Source organism: Eretmochelys imbricata, chromosome 7 (genome assembly GCF_965152235.1).
Source record: "Eretmochelys imbricata isolate rEreImb1 chromosome 7, rEreImb1.hap1, whole genome shotgun sequence".
Lineage (NCBI taxonomy): Eukaryota > Metazoa > Chordata > Testudines > Cheloniidae > Eretmochelys > Eretmochelys imbricata.
Genome location: NC_135578.1, coordinates 26,277,550 through 26,295,478, shown reverse-complemented (window position 1 = coordinate 26,295,478; position 17,929 = coordinate 26,277,550). Strand labels below are relative to the sequence as shown.

General features: G+C 39.8%; 1 protein-coding gene across 1 annotated transcript in view; it reads right to left on the bottom strand.

Moving 5' to 3' along the window:
* Window positions 1–17,929, bottom strand: part of ERC2 (ELKS/RAB6-interacting/CAST family member 2) — a 658,083-nt gene that overhangs the window by 395,133 nt on the left and 245,021 nt on the right. The window contains exon 11 of the mRNA XM_077822546.1: window positions 5,245–5,400. Coding sequence (XP_077678672.1) covers window positions 5,245–5,400 — 156 coding nt within the window. The remainder of the gene's footprint in view (window positions 1–5,244; window positions 5,401–17,929) is intronic.

The window sequence follows — 17,929 nt, the reverse complement described above, 5'->3', positions numbered from 1 at the left end:
TTACCCTCACTGTTAATGATATACACCATTATTTCCAGTCTGAATTTGTCTAGCTTCAATTTCTAGCTATTAGATAGTATTTTACCTTTCTCTGCTAGATTGAAGATACCATATATGGTACCCCAGGATCACTAATTGTCTCTATTCCTGACCGTCTCATTCACTGGAGAAGTTTGGAGGTGTGTGTTTATTATTAGTGTGTTAGACTTTACGAAGAAAATACCTTGATGCTGTACAAATGCAATGTTCACTAATGGTCTTCATGCAGCTGATACACCTTCCTTTCTAGATTTAAATTAAGAAGAGATGTAAACTAAATACCTATTCTTTAATATAATAGTATAAAGAGAATTCTAACACCTAACCATGAAAAGAGCCTTGTTCTATCGCTTGGCATCAATCAGGACTTATATTTATCAAAACTTCTTATCAGCAATCTCAGGTTCGACAGACCAGGTATAATAAGATCTGCTTGCTGACAGCCATATAAATACTTTTTCCACCGTGAAAGGTTCTCTGATGAATGGCAGAACTAGTATCTTTTTCTGCAAATCTCAGTTGTAAGAGGAAGGACAGGGCTGGTGAAAGAAGGTGTACAGTGTTTCATCAGAATGTGACATACTTATCCAAGTACTGATCTGAAGGTCATGATGAAACAATGGTATGTATAACAGTCTTCTTCTCATTCATCCGCTCTTTAGAGAAAAGAAATATATTGAACCTCTTCCTCTCAAAAACACTGGAACTCCCCCTTTATATACAAGATTTTGGACATTATTTATACCTTAAAAGCTTCAATATATTTTCTGAGATATTGTAGTAATTACATTGTAAGTCACTGAACTGCATACTTCTAGGTTAACCACATGTGAAAGCGTACTGTAATCTCACTAAGGGTAACCCCACTTATGAGTTTTAAAAGACTGTATTGAACATAAAAAGTGCTAAAAAAAAAACGCTTTAAAAATAAAGTAAGCTGCCAAAAGGGCAATAAGCTTTCATTTCTCCAGTGGGAAGAATCTAAGACATTAGCTAAAACATGGCAGGTGGCATGGGATACTGAAGATACAGGAGATCCCACACTTTCTAAAATTAAGGTATTTTCTGAGCTGGCAAATCCTAATACCTTTAATACCATACAATGATAATTGTTCTCATTGTCTCCATTTTATGGTCGGTATAACTAAGACTCAGAGAGTAAAATGCTTTGTCTAGAAGCCAATGGAAGCTGCAGAGGCAGTGCTCAGGGCAGGGCAGGGGCATGTGCAGAGCCGCCTGCTGCACCTCCGCCTAGGAGCAACTGGGACAGGTCACCGCTTGAGGGGAATCACCCAAAGTAAGCACCCCCTGGATCCGGCACCCCGCATCCCCTCCCATACCTCAGATCCCCTCCTGCACCCAAACTCCCTCCCAGAGCCCACACCCACTCCCGCACCCGAACCCCCCCCTTCACCCCCCCCGCATCCAAACTCCTTTCCTCTTTGTTAACTGGCATTTTTTACTTATCAGCACCTCTAATCCCCAAAACATGCTGGATAAAACAGCTTTTACTGTATCTTGACTACAGTAAGGCTTTTGACACGGTCTCATGAATTTCTCATGAACAAACTAGAAAAATATAGCCTAGATGAACCTACTATAAGGCGAGTATACAACTGGTTGAAAACGCAAACAGAAAGTAGTTATCAATGGTTCACAATCAAACTGGAAGGGCCTTTTGAGTGGGGTCCCACAGGGATATGTCCTGGGTCTGATTCTATTCAATATCTTCATAAATTATTTGGATAATGTCATAGAAAGCACACTTATAAAGTTTGTGGACAATACCATGCTGGGAGGGGTTGCAAGTGCTTTGGAGGACAGGATTAGAATTCAAAACGATCTTGACAAACTGGAGAAATGGTCTGAAATAAATAGGATGAAATTTAATAAGGACAAATGCAAAGTACTATAAACAGGATGGAATAATCAATTGCACAAATACAAAATGAGAAATGACTGCCTAGGAAGGAGCACTTCAGAAAAGGATCTGGGGATCATAGTGGATGAGAGTCGTCAATTTAATAATGTTGCAAAAAACCCACCATAACTGTGGGATATATTAGCAGCAGTGTTGTAATAATCATGCCATGAGAATTAATTCTTCCACTCTACTCAGCACTAATAAAGCCTCAACTTGAATACTGTGTCCAATTCTGAGCACCACATTTTGGGAGAGATGTGGATAAACTGGAGAAAGTCCAGAAGACAGCAACAAAAATTATTAAAGGTCTAGAAAATATGACTTATAACGAAAGACTGAAAAAAAAACCTGGGTTTGTTTAAGCTGGAGAAAAGAAGACTGAGAAGGGAAATAACAGTCTTCAAATACATAAAAGGTTGTTATAAAGAGGAGGGTGATAAATAGTTCTCCTTAACCAGTGAGGACAGGACAAGAAGTAATGGACTTAAGTTGCAGCAAGGGAGATTTACGTTAGACATTAAGAAAAACTTCCTAACTGTCAAGGCGGTTAAGAACCGAAACAAATTACCTAGGGAGATTATGGATCTCCATCCCTGGAGGTTTTAAGAACAGGTTAAATAAATATCTTTCAGGAATGGTCTATATAATAGTTAGGCCTGTCTCAGTGCAGGGGACTGGACTAGATGACCTATCAAGGTCATTTCCAGTCCAACATTTCTATGATTCTCCACCAAATCATGTGGGTTCCGCAGAAGCAGATGTAGCACTGCCCCCTTCAGCAGCTTTTTCAAAATTCCTAGCTACACATGTAAGCACAAAAGGGGCTTTTCCAAAAATTATCAGCCCCACAAAATTTCACATAAAAATAGATGTTGGATGCAGAGGAATGAATGCAAAAAAAAAAAAAAAATCAAGAAAAAAAATGTAGTTTCACAACCAAAATTGCTACAATGCTTTTGACCAGCTTTACTCTGTTTATTATGGTCAGTCTCAAGTTCATTATAAATAGTCAGCCAGCTATCCTTCCTGTCCCGCATTCCCCTCCCCACTCACTGCTCCTTCTCATCTTAAAGGAACTTATAGGTAAAATGCCTTCTTTCCTCACTTCCCAAGATTCATCTATGTGAATGTTTCATTCCCTGCCCCCCCCCCCACCACCACCACCACCCCATCACTGCTGTCCTGGTTTCTCCACTTTAAAAATCTGATCACCGTACACCTGTATTGTAGAAGGTAGCTCCCTATCAGTACCTTGTTACTTTATAAACAAAGAAGAATATAATCAGAAACACAAATTTTGGAATAAACTCATCAATGTTTGTATTTTTAAAAAAACTATTTAAAAAAATTAAATTGGTTGAGGAAAGAGAATCGGAAAAAGTAATCCGAAAGTACAAAAATAAAATGTTGGGACTGCTCTTTAACTACAACACAGCCAAACAAATGTAAATTAAGTGTGGTAAAAACGTGCAGCTGGAATCACAAGTTAGGTGCCAAGCTTAAGTTTGATTATTTTAAAATAACTGAGTGGCTGTATTGTTTAGTGAGTCTAGGAGGTAGGTCCCTGGGGTTCTATTCCAAACTTCACTACTAACTGGTGTGTGACCTTAGCCAATTCATTTAGTCTCTCTCTATATATACATCTGTAAATTGAGGATAATAATGTGTATCAACCTTTGTAAAATGTTTCGAGATTCTTAAGTTAAAGGCACTGTGTAAGTGCAAACTACCAGAATTATTCAATTCCAGTTTTGTTCAATATCTTCATTAATGACCTGGAGTATGTCGTGGACTGCACCCTCAACAATGAAGTGAAGTGAGCTGTAGCTCACGAAAGCTCATGCTCAAATAAATTGGTTAGTCTCTAAGGTGCCACAAGTACTCCTTTTCTTTTTGCGAATACAGACTAACACGGCTGTTACTCTGAAACCTGTCAACAAGGACAAGTGCAGAGTCCTGCATTTAAGATGGAAGAATCCCATGCACTGCTACAAACTAGGGACTGAGTGGCTAGGCAGTAGCAGTTCTGCAGAAAAGGACCTAGGGGTTACAGTGGATGAGAAGCTGGATATGAGTCAACAGTGTGCCCTTGTTCCCGAGAAGGCTAACGGCATTTTGGGCTGTATAAGTAGGAGCATTGCCAGCAGATCGAGGGATGTGATCATTCCCCTCTATTCAGCATTGGTGAGGTCTCCTCTGGAGTACTGTGTCCAGTTTTGGGCCCCACACTACAAGAAGGATGTGGAAAAATTGGAAAGAGTCCAGCGGAGGGCAACAAAAATGATTAGGGGGCTGGAGCACATGACTTATGAGGAGAGGCTGATGGGACTGGGATTATTTAGTCTGCAGAAGAGAAGAATGAGGGGGGATTTGATAGCTGGTTTCAACTACCTGAAAGGGGGTTCCAAAGAGGAAGGATCTAGATCTCAGTGGTAGCAGATAACAGAACAAGGAGCAATGGTCTCAAGTTGCAGTGGGGGAGGTTTAGGTTAGATATTAGGAAAAACTTTTTCACTAGGAGGGTGGTGAAGCACTGGAATGCATTACCTAGGGAGGTGGTGGAATCTCCTTCCTTGGAGGCTTTTAAGGTCAGGCTTGACAAAGCCCTGGCTGGGATGATTTAGTTGGGGATTGGTCCTGCTTTGAGCAGGGGGTTGGACTAGATGACCTCCTGAGGTCCTTTCCAACCCTGATAGGCTATGATTCCATGACTTATAAAATTAAATTTTTTAAAACTATTAGAATTTTAAAATACTGTACATGTAACACATTTACAATGGAAACAACAACTCAGCATCATTTATGGCATAGTGATACTAACCACAATACCATTATCAAGGTAATGAAAAAATTAACAATTAAATGGTATGAATATATTGTAGGTCAGAATGGAAACCAATAAAGTCATAAAGCAGACTTTGGGGAGTGAAAGCAGGAGTTATAAAGCTGAAAGAAGAGAAAATGAAGAGATCATATATAAGATGTGTAGGAAAGAAAAAGAAACATAAGGAAGAGTAAAACATGAGAAATGTAGTAAATTAATTAATGTTTTTGCCACTGAAGTGTGATAGATTAGCCTCCGCTCTACCTCTCCTGAATCAATACTTACAAGTGCCTTTTTTTAATCCAAAAAAGGTTCCTGCAGCAACTCCTTTCAGTGCCAAGTACTGCAGATCTACCATAAGCAAATTCACAGAGGACTGCTTAAACTGAAGAGTACAGTTAAAGCTTCTGTTCACATTATTTTAATACCATTAAACTATTTTATTAGTAGACTGTACCTTATTTTTCATGAACTTTGAGTGACTCTTGTAAACTTCTATTTGTTTGATCTCTTCTTCTCGGTCCTCTATATTCAGAACTCCGTTTGTCTTTAACATCTGTATTTCATCTTCGAGATCCCTTATATTGCGTTCAAGTGAAGCTATTTTTGTGTCCTGGATTAAAAATTTAAAAAATAAAGAGAGAGAATGTTTTGTAATTATATGAAACCTGGATGTTAAAAATGCAGTATTTGTAGCAACGTAGTACAATATTAATACACCAGCACAAGAAACTGGAACAAATTCTGCTCTCATTTATATTGATGCAGGGGTGCTGGAATAATTTGTATAGTGCGGGTGCTGAGAGCCATTAAACCAAACTGTCAATCCTCTGAATAACGGAAACCACTTCAAGCCAGGGGGAGCTGCAGCACCCTCAGTAGCCCAGTTCCAGCACCTATGATATGTGTATTGATGTAAATCCTAGGTAATTCCACTGACAGTAGCTTAAGGGAAAACAGAATTTGGACCTCTGCTCTCAAACAAAAGACAGCACAATGCTTGATTTTATTTTAGTATCTATTAAGAATGAGCATTTTGATGCTCATGCACAGTCTGGGCAAAATCCTGCCCTACTTCCTAGAAGGCACACAAAAGAAGGACAATAGATGAGGATAGCAGGGCCAGACGTATATGGAAATACCTTATAGGCCTTGCAACTACTTAGGGCTATCAGGAGCTGGCTGGCCTCTCAATCTAGTGGTCTCTTGAACACAAGGTTACAATCCTGTCCTGCTGTTTTGAGAAACAAGAGGAGTCTCCTTATGTCCATTTCCTCCACTGGTATACCCACATATAGCCAAGGGCAGGATATATACTTTTCATCCTACAGTCTCAAAGAGCTTTACAAACAGTATGTAACCAAGTTAATATGCAACAGAAATGCCACCTCATATACCACGGATTATATATCACCTCATAGACTGGTTATCAGCTTGTGCCAGTACAGCACTTAAAAAATCCAGTGATCCAGCTCTCATTTGCATTTGTTGTCTGGAAACTAAAAAAATCAACTCACTTGGGGATGGATAGAGATCATTAGGACTTATAATACCTTCTCACACAACTTTCACTTTGAAAGAATATAGCAAAATGACTCAGTTGGCAATCTGTTTTCAAACATCTATTAGGGAACAAATTCTCCATGGATCAAGCGCAGAAAAATTAAGTCCAAGAATACAAAGTAGCCAAGACATATTAAAAACTGGGATAAAATCCTTGCCCCACTGAAGTCAATGGCAGAAGGCCTATTGACTATAACGGAGTCAGGATTTTACTCATTTTCTCCCACAAAAAATACAAGTTCAACCAAACCTTTTCCCAAGACAACTAAATTTGAACCTCTGTAGTAAAATAAAACTTTGTTTCTGTTTTCAGTTGACTATACTGCCTGTCTTTAGCCAGAAGCTGAAGTTCTGCAATATTAAAAAAGGTTATTCCTACACTACCTACAGACTGTCTTAAAGTAGTCAGCACCCAAACTTTTGCATGATAGCAAAGCCTGTTTTCAGGATACGGTCAGGCTAAATTTGCAATTTCAGAGGTTGGATAACCTGGATAAGCTCTGATAAGCATCTGAACTTTTGATTACTAACCCAAAATGAAACTTTGAACCTTTCGAATTTCACCAACTATTGTTATAAACAAGAGACTGCCTTGTGAAATATTACCTTTAATGGATAGACCCCAACTATCAACTGGCCAATATTGCCTCTAATATCTGCAATAACATATGGCCACTGCTTGAATCTTTAGAGTGCTACAAGCTATTGGAAAGTCTCTTACATAGCAATAGCTAGTTGGCAAGAGGAGCACAGAACGTCAGCTTATTTGACATCTTCTGAGGGGTTATGACAACAGGGCTGTACCCATCGATGGAGACATTCCATATCTGGTAGTAGATGTTTGATGGTACCTGCTTGCTGGATCCGAAGACCTGTTTTCAAAGTTATCCTTACAATTTAGAGGGCCTTTCTTCTCAGTAATTCCACTTAGTGATAAGGGTTGTATATCTTGAAAAGAGGGACACTTATTGTCAGGAAAGTGGGAATAGTTGCTGAATACCTATCCTTACTCTAAATTTTGGGGATTATAGATTTGATTGTGTATGTCACTGTTCTAAAATAAGATAAATCGAGACACTTATTTAGGAGATTAATTTGGGATTTAGGATACTGACTTTCCATTTTTGAAAATATTGCTATTAATTAGCCAAAATGCAATATAGTATTATAATGTCTGTCGTATGTACCTATATTACTCCCTCTTAAAAAGATTTTTCTATAATCCACATGTTGTTGGGTCACTGCGCCCTGTACAGCACTGTGGCAGAGCATGGGGCTGCAATGGCTCTGCCTCAGTTTTCCCCATCAAGGTTTCCAGTCCACTCTGGTGGCTTATGACTCTGGCCAAGTTACTATGAAAGTTCAACACCTGCATTTCTGGGGTAGAAAAGTCCAAAGTCACATCCCAAAACAAACATGAAATAAATGACTCTCAATCCCAGCTATGCTTAGTTCTCAACCATTCTGAAGTTATTCACCGATTCACCCTCTAGCCTCTGCTCTCAGACCTCCCCCACTTCCCTTCAGGTAGCTTAACCACCATGGCAGATCCCAAATACTCCCATGTTAGGCATGCCCTCCCTCTTCTGAGGCTCTTTCTGGCTGCAGCCTTATTCAGTTTTTGGCTCCAGCCAGGTTTCTACCGCAAGTGAGAGCAGTTGCTCTCCTTCCCAGCCAGCTGTACCTGAGCAAGCCCTCCTCTTTTCAGCCCCTTCCCTCAGTTCTGACATCCACTACAGGTGCAGTGGTTGGGGATGATGTTGCTCATTGCAATTAATTAATCCTTTCCAGCCCAAGTGGGGTTTGTAAACCCCATCATACCAAGCAAAAGGAAGTTGTGAGAGGCCAGATCACTGAGTATTAGTGCAGCTGTTTTGTGCTGCCCAGCAACAGATTCAGCCCATAAAGCCAGCTTAACCTGCCACAGGAAAATCACCCTAGTGTAAGGTATCATCCAGTAGCATAGAGCCAATAGAGTGGCTTCAACACCATTCTCCTTCTGTACAGCTGTGTCTGGGGCTTCCCTGTGGCCTGCAAATTTCTGTCCTGGAGATTTTGGCAGAAATCACATTTTAGAGCAGCCTTCATGTTGATTTAATTTACACTTAGGGACAAGCCCAGCACAAACTCAGAATGAAATGCAAAGGCAAACTGTATACCATCCTTGTATACACCCCCACACCCCTTCTGAACTGTACCATATGCAAGATGAGCTGGCCACAGGATCTGGCTCAGGGTTTTTACACTGGCAAAGAAGACTCTTTTTATAGTGTATTACTATGCACATATTTTATTTTATTTTTTTTAAGTACAAAGCTATGTGATGTGCATTTCCCAGTCTAAGTAAGCCGATATTAACTGAAGACTACAGAGTCATTGAGCCACTCTCTAACAGAAGAACACTAAGTAGACCAGTAAGGGCAGTGAGCAGATCTTGTATGGTGAGGACATTGGTGAGTGATTGCATCCTCAGCACATGGATGACTACCAGGTATGCTACACATTGGTCGCAGTAGTACCATATTCGGGGTCTTAATCTGTTTTAGGCATAATGTAAATCTTCTTGTGATATCTGATTCATTACTCCATTTTAACTGAGAGGAGAGAAATTTAATTCATTAGCAACAGTAGCAAGCAACTACCATATTTAACAATCATATTTTCTACATATGAGTTAGGAAGTTCCTTATAACATTGCACAATAGCTGGGGAAAACAGCTATTTCTTATTCTTCCAATAACCCAGCAATACTGCATGGCTCAGCCTCCACTTCCATTTCGGGAGAGAAGATTATTTCCTCCTTGATCACCTTCCTCATAATTCCCACAGAAACCTGTTCATTCAGGCTTGCTACTCTGACATGCAGTGTTTTAGGAGGCTAATCTTCAAGAATGACAAGGTAACAGTAAGAATATTTTCTATTTTTAATACTATGACTCTAAGATTGAATATCTGGTTCTCCTTCCATGGAAGGAATATTTCTACATTCTACTTGTAGATTATATCAGGTTACGCTCCCTTTGGTGATGACTCTCACAAACAGTTATGTAACAGAATTAATTATAAAAACAACTGTGCGGACGTTCCCATCTTAGTATCGAAAATGGTGGGTGGTTTGTTTTTTGCGCCTTTTCTTCCTTCTGTTTAAAACAAAATGTCTTGTTAAAGACCAAAGTCACACAAAATGTTACATCCTGGAAAATTTGTGATTTTATCTAATTAATTCCCTTTGTATTTAATCATGTAGGCAAAATGCCATCCAAATTACCTAGTTTATTAGGTGAAACGCTCTAATATGACATGCTTCCATAGACAGAATCATAGCTTATCACCATGGTACCTAAATCTTGACGAGAGGATCAACATTATTCATATTCACAATGAGAAGAGCTTGGAGAATTAAGGTACTGAAAGAAGCAAACAGAAAAATCTCTTTGCCATTACATTACCTACTCAGATAAAACTCATCTATTATTAGGCATTTATTGTGCTATCTGCAGAACATTTTTCTGAAAGGCTTTTGTGATGAAGGAAAGAACAAAGTGTGTGGTGGAGTGTAAGACAAAGAAAAACGGAGGTGCCTGTTGATAGAATTCGTCTTGTTTTGGTGAAATCATCTCCCCCAAAAAAGGGAGGGGGGGCAAAAGAGCCACCAATTATCATGGTTATGATCAGCCTTAAGAAGGGACAAGGGTGAACAAACAAACAACTACTGTCGTACCCTATAACATGGAAAATTCCGTAAAGGAGCAAACCAATTTGCTCCAGGCAACCCCACATCCTATTTCTAGCATCTTCTTTTCCCCGTTACTCCAGAGTACGACAAAATAAAAAAAAAAAAAAAAAAAACCTGTAACTGTGTTTTACTAATTCTGCAATTCTATCCTGGGTGGGGCGGGGATTACATCTCCCTACTTTCACCGTCATTGATTAGTTTATGCCCTGCGGCATAAAATTTAACTCTTGTAAGAAATTTCTCACTTAATGCCTTGTAGCTATTTATGTATCTGTTCACATAAGCCCTGAGTGCTGAAATCAAACATTTATTTTTAGTCTCTACTCAAACAGAGTGTTGTGACTAATGTTGTGGGAAAATGTCACATTACTGATCTTTTTTCATTCAGAATGAGAATATAAACCTCAGAAATGCAAAATTTTCTGCGGCACACAAATTTTTGAAAAATTCCATTTTGGAAGAACTGAAATGAAATTTTTCAAGAATTTACATTACAGCAAGCTAGCTCACCAGCTGGGCAGCCAGGCAGCCTAAGAGTCCCATCAGGCAAGCTACAGGGGAACAGAGCAGGCTGGGAAACCTACGAGGCAGATAGATGGAGAATCAGGATAGCTGGGCTGCTAGGGAACTGGGAAGACTGGCAGGAAGTCTGCCCAGCCAGTCAGCCTCCCTGGTTTCCATTCAGTTGAATCAGCATTTCAGACAGAAATCTGTTCTCTCAGAAAAACTTCAACAAGTGTTAATTGGGGCTAAATTTCAGACACTTGGTTTGACAACCTAACAACCTGAAAGAAGAGCAGATGCAGTAGCGCTTAATTTGTTCAAGGGCTTGCCAGGGCTGAGCCTCAGCACCTCTAGGTATGACAGTTCATAGCCCCAGCACCTCTGGGCTTGCTGCATCAGTTATAAATGTAAAAAAATTGCTTGAGCCCCAGCACCTCTTTCATTACAAATTAACCACTGAAATGCAGTATCTTCTTCAAGCCTGTGGTTTATCTACACCAGCAGCATTCCAAATCTGGGATTGTTGGAATGATGTTGGTATAGATAAGCCACAGAGCTTGGGGCTTGAATCACAAAGACAGAAGGTTTGGCTACAGTAAGATGAAGGAAGAAGTATAATATTACTAGGACTAATAACTCTTCTGAGTTCTCCAAAAATATGGCATCAGTGATTGAAGTTAGGCCTTCCAAACCCTGTTAACAGACACAGAAATATGTAGCAGGACTTTCTATACTGACTCAGACTATTAATCAGAATTGGTACACTACTTCCAACAGTAGCCAATGCTTCAGAGGAAGGGACGTCTCTCCTCCCCCATTAATCACCCTACCTAACAGTGCAATCCTATATTTGGCCTGGGAGAAGATTCCTTCTTTACTGGTCCCAGCAGCGTTAAATTTTTGCCTTGAAGCATAAATTAAGAGAATTAATTAATATAGGATTGTCCTGATTATGCAGAGGAAAGCTGAAGTAGTACTAGGCTGACTCTTCAGATTAGTTTCCAGTGATAATGACTCATATATCCCAGAACATTATGACAAAACTGCTGGTAGCATATTGCCTGACACATACACTGTAAAATATAGAGCTGGGCAAATAATCTGCAAGACATAATTTATTCAAGGCATTTTGCCTCTTTTTCTGTTCATGTCAGCAAGCAAATCACTATTCCCAAATGTATTTGTTACTTAAAAGCATTCATCAAACTATGTCCGTGAATAACTCTGTAGATTGTTCACAAGCACTCGATGGCAGTATTCGATATTTGAAATTGCAAATTCAATCTGTCTTGATCAGTTTTAATTGAACACACACATCACATAGTATGTTTCTATTCCCTCAATTGAGAAATAGAGCCTTTAGTTTCATGTGTTTTTTTATGTCAATATTTGAGCATTTAATCATTGCTTTTTTTCTGAAAAGATTTATTTTCTAAGGTGATAGTATCACCTTAAGGTTAGGCCCAAAATTTAAGTTCTATAAAAAAGGGATATTACCAAACCTATTATGAATAGACATGGTTTCATTATTAATTTCACAGAAAACAGGTTTTTGGGATAAATATTCACTGATTATAAGCCCAGCATGACAGCTATTGCAAGAGAGCCAAAAAGAAAAAATCCTTAGGAAAAAAGTGAAATACAAATAATGATAAATAGACAGTGTCTGTATAGATTTTAAAAGTACAGTGTAGAAAATATTCTGGTTCACCTTTAAAACAAGAGAAAGGGAAGATTCGTGCAATCGGAACAAGAAGAACACTTTGCACTACACACACAAGCAGTTTTCTAGTAACATACCTGAAATATCAAAGCTGGATCAATATATAAAGATGGTTGTTTCTGCAAGTAAGGTAAAATCACAAATATTTTCATTCACTTAAGATCTTGCCATTTTAAATGCTTTTTGCTCTTGTCTCTGTGCTATTCGTACTTCAGCTTGATTGTCACTAGTTTACAATGAAGATGAGCATTGTGCCAAATTGGTAGGCAAATTCTGCCTAACTTACTCACACAGGTAGTCTCACTAGTTTAAGTGGGACTTTGCATGAACAAAATTTGGCCCTGGTGTTGCTAAGTACACAGTATTAGTTCTTAATACAAACAATATATTCAACCTCCTTTTCTTTTAATGTTTTAGGTTATTTTAACCAATAGTAACCAATCTTACATGCTTATATGCCAAAGAGCATATAAAATTATTACAACACATATCCCAGACTTAGAGTGTAAGTGGGTGCAATTCCACTGGAGGCAATGGATTTCAATACACCTGCCTCACTCACTATGTGTCCCTGCCTCATTTATGTACATCATTCAACTGGTGCATTGAATGAGGCAGGGGAAATAATAGTATGATCATGTAATGAAAGTCTATATCATAGTGCAGATGCACATGGAGACAGAGTTAAGGCTGCATTACACATTTCTGGACTTTTTAGTGTTTAGCTTGGTACTATTATATATTCTTAACTTTGTTATATCATGTATATTCCATATTAAAAAACTAACTATACTGCAGTAAATAACCTAGCATTAACATATCTTCTAACATTTAAAAAAAACAAAAATATACTACTACTACTCATGGTTTTGCCAATTAAATAAAACTCATTTCCGGTTTGCATACATAATTGTTGGTAAGACTTCACAGTAAAACAGTTTTCATGGCATGTCATGTTCTGCAAAAATGGAAGATTTGAGATGGGTGACAGCTGGAGAAACTGTCCACACCAAAACATGGTTTCTTAAGCAAGAGTGTAACAACTGCTTCTTTAAGAAAATCCGACACCTTGCCCTTGTTAAACAAGGCACTGACATTCGCCACCCTGCACTTAAGCAGGGAGGAGTTTGTCTGGCTGGCCAGGAGAAGAAGGCAATGCTTTCTGGCTTTGGGGAGCAGGGGAAACCTAAACCTGCTGAAAGAGCAGTCAGCATGGTGGATGACTCACCACCCAGGAATGAAGGGGTTTAAAAAGATCAGCTGGGCCTGGGCCTGGCCCCTCCCCTCTCCACTGAGAACAGGCTGGGCAGCACCCACCTTCCCTCCCTAATTAGGTCACAAATATGCCAGGTGTTTAGCTATATCTGCTGTGGGCATTACACTAGCCGTCCCACGAAGGGGGGCTGGGAAGGAATTTTTTCCTTACCACCATATTGGCCAGGTGCAGTTCGGGGGGTGGTTCGCCTTCCTCACAGCAGATTCAGGTAAGCTCTGTTCATGCATAGCATGATGGGCAATAGGCCACATGTCACAACTCTTTATTTGAGTGTATAACGGATGTTCAGTACAGGTACTCCATAAATTAAGGCACAAAAGCATAGAAAAATGGCTTGGAAAAGGAATTAAGGAGAGTGCTTGGTAATTGAGCAAGCCGGGGGCAGTTGGAGACTACTATGACTAGTACAGCAGGGAGCCAACCCCCCATCATTATAGTCCACCTTAACCCCTCCTACGAGGGGGTGTGGTTGGTAAGGTCCCAGCAAGGAAATTGATGGAGGGACCTGGATGAAAAGGCGGGGGAGCCGTGGAAGCCCCCCACAAAAAAATTGGCTGGAATTGGTAAGGTCCCAGCAGGGAATCTGCTGGAGGGACATAAATTTTGCACCTGCACTGCACACATTTTCTCCGCTGGGTTAGTCCCAGACACCTGTCTAATAATAAAGTTGCAGCCTGATTAAACCCATATCTGATGTTGCCTGTCATTCTTTCGGCATAGCCAGACAATCCATTCCAACAAGGTCCTCAACACCTCATTGCTGCTTTTCACAAGCAAGAAGAAACATGGATCTAACATACAGGTTTTGTCCTGTACATCCTCAGTTTCTCCACATTCATCAAATAATAAAATGCAACATAGAAGATGCTGGATTTGTTTCCCAAGATTTAGCCACCATGGATACAGAGAACTCAGTCCAAATATGAGTAATTGCATATTACAAGTAATCTGACAACTCCTTGCAGAAAGAAACACACACGTGATCAGATGCAAATGATCCAATTTAACTAGATTAACCACCAGGAACAGTTCCACTGACTGGATCTTTGCAGAAAGCTACAAAGGAGGTGAAGAATATTTTCTTCAATGCCTGCACAGCCACAACATAAGATCTCAGAAACTCTATGTCGCCAGCACTCTAGTTTTCTTCCCTTCCACTTCATTACTCATGTATCATCTAAATTAGCACTGCAAGGACAAAGCTGAGGAAGAGGATGTGACAGATCATTTCTATCACTGGTTATGGAAACAGATCATTATAATATCTTAGCAAACAATCAAAGGAGTTTATTGTCAAATCCAATCTGCATTTAATGCAGGACATACACAAAACAAGTATGCCACTTCTCCAACACTCAATTCACGCTGAACTACATAGCTAGCTGGAGGATCTGGACTAACAACAGGCCTGAGGTATCATCCAATAACCGATGCCTATTATATTATTAACCAACGACCTTTCATTCAACAGAATAATCAGAGTAGGTTTACACACATCACAAACTCCTACAAACATGCCCTTAGCAAGGCGGATTACACCAATATTACATGCTTTTGGCTTACATCTTATTCAGAGAAACTATAACCTATACTAATTCAGTTATTCACTTAACATTTTGCTAGCATATCAGAATACCTCAGATTTTCAGACTATTTTTTAATAACCTTCTTCCTAAAACAAGCATTTTATGCCTGGGTATTATTTTAAGGAGGGAGAAGAAAAAGGCAGACTGTCCCCCTGCAAATTTCAGCCTGAAAAAATTAACCAAAAAACCCTACCACCATTTGTCTCCACCAACTTTCGCCAGCTAGTGCAGAGCAAGGGGAAACAGCTAATGGGAGTCTGAAGCTGCTGCTTTAGGTACCAGTGCTCAGGAAATGCTCCCTGCTTTCCATTTCTGGGTGAGGATCAGCTAGCTGTTTATTTGATTTGCACAGCTAACAGGAGGCAGCTGCAGATACTGCACTGAAGTCTCCCACAAATAGCTGTTGCTGTGCTCCTTGTTGGGCAGGCAGGAGACGACAGTTAGGATTCCTGTTAAGAGGTGAACTCTCCCCTAGCCGTCTAGCTTCCAGCTTGGAGAGGCTGAGGTCAGCAGAATGAGAAGGATGTTAGCCTGCTGAAGAGGAGTCCAAGCTACTGGCTTTCTGCCTGCCCAACAGCTTCTGCTTTTCCTCCTCTGTGCCTGAGGGACAGATAAGGGGATGGAAGAACACAGGTGGAGAAAGGACAGAGGAACCTTGGGGAAAAGTGGGGGCTGAGAAATAACAGGGACAGATGGGAACCCCAACCAGCGTTGCCAACTCTCTGTCTTGCAGTATTTGTTTTCCTTAGTGAACCAACTGATGGAATCAGGAGTCTACATGAGGATCTCAGCTTCCATTTTAAAAAAAATAAGATTCTTGCCTTCCTGGTTGCAAATTACAGCTTGAAAATGTAAAGCAAAGCACCCTAAGGTTCAACAACCAGAAGGCAAATAAAAATACCGCAAAATGTATTACTTAATAAACCTCTTGATTTGAACCCTGATTCATGATGTTTGAACATTTGGGGTTGGCATTACTAGAACTCTGGGAACAATAGCCTACAGAGTCAGTGAATACTGACCTCCATCATATGACAGGAACATCTTGTACCCCATCCCATGTAGTGTGATTGATGCCAGGAAGTAAAGAGCATGTCTATGTGCCACCCTTATTACAGACAGGAAACTTGGGGAGAAGAGACCCTTTAAGACCAAGGAGTAAATCTGGATAAGAAAGTTTGGGAGAACAATACATCTTGAAGAAATGAGGGATAAGGGTGGGACAGAGAACTGCAGTTTCCTGGCTCTATGCGATCACTCTGTCTTCTGACCCATCTCAGCAGAACTGTGCTTTTGTGGAGAGTGAAGGGACAAGGGAGGTGAAAGGTACAGGGGAAACTGAGGAGGAGCTAGGCACTTTGGAGAAGAAGGAAGAGAGTGGAAATTAGGAGCAGCAGGCTGTGTTTGAGGAAGCAGGCAGGGAGAATTAGGGGTCTGGAGAAGTCTGGAAATTTGGAAGGAAAAAGCGAGTAAGGAATTTTGAGACAGAGAGGGGTTGGTATCTGGGAAGATAGGGCTAGGAAAAGAGAACATGGCAGTTCTGAGTGGGGGGAAAGGAGAGATGGGGAAGGAAGAGGATTCTGGTGAAGAAGAGGAGACATGGAGAGTGTAGGAATTTGATGAAAAGAGGACAGGTTAAAAGGCTCTGGGGAAAGGTAAAAGTATCAGGTGAGGGAATTACAGACTCAGCAATGACCAGTGAGAGTGCTCATTACAAAGATCTTCCAGGTACTAAAAGCACTGCTCTCAATCCTTTTTCAGTGGAAACAATATATTTCCAAGCCTCCTTAGGAGCCAAAAGACAGGACTTTCTGACTTCAGTGGCAGAAAAATTGTGAAACTACCTGTGACTCTGGGACTTTGCCCTCCTACCAAATGAAGAATGGGTTTGCGGATTTGCAGAAGAATTAAAATTTATTTTGCAGCTTAACCTTTAGGGCTCTCTTTTTGTTGTTACTATCCTCACAGGTGCAACACGTCAGTTTGACTATTTTTTAATTGATCTTATTCAATATTAAGCATTCAAAATGATCATCCCAACAAAACACAGTCTCCTACTTTCTAATATGCTGTAGTTGATGAATTACTGCAAAAATGCTGGACAATGTTCTTGTATCAGCTCATACATGGATTACTAGACTAGAATCAACAGCAAGTTCTGCATAAAATATATAGCAGTATATGGGACACTGCCATGGGTAGAACATTTTTTCATTAGACATATAGGATAATCCAAGCTAATAATTATCCATTAAAAAGGCAAGTCCTGTATTTACTTCAGCATTCAGACTCACTTATAATAGAAGTCAGTGGCAAAACTAAGGCCCTTAATTTGCACTTCCTTTATGACGAAAGTGAAAGACTATCGTTATTGTATTCAGGATGGTTTGCCAACTCTCAGAATTTTATCATGAATCTCATAATATTTGGGTTATTTCTTAAAGACCCAACTCATGCATTTACATAGTTTTGTGAAAATCTCAGCTTTCATTAAAATATTCTAGCCCTTATGGTTGTGGAGAAGTGTTACAAATTGTTACCCCTGCAGAGTCAAAACCCAGAAGGCAAATAAAAAGATCCCAACATAACTCTTCTTTAAATCTCATAATTTTAAACCAATCTAATGGTATTTTTTGAATGTCTGAATTGTTAATTTTTGAATGTGTGATGTTGGCAATGCTATATATCAAACAAAGCAATCAAGCACTCTTCGCCTTAGACAAATTTCTGAGTTGTCTCCAGTGTGAAAATGGT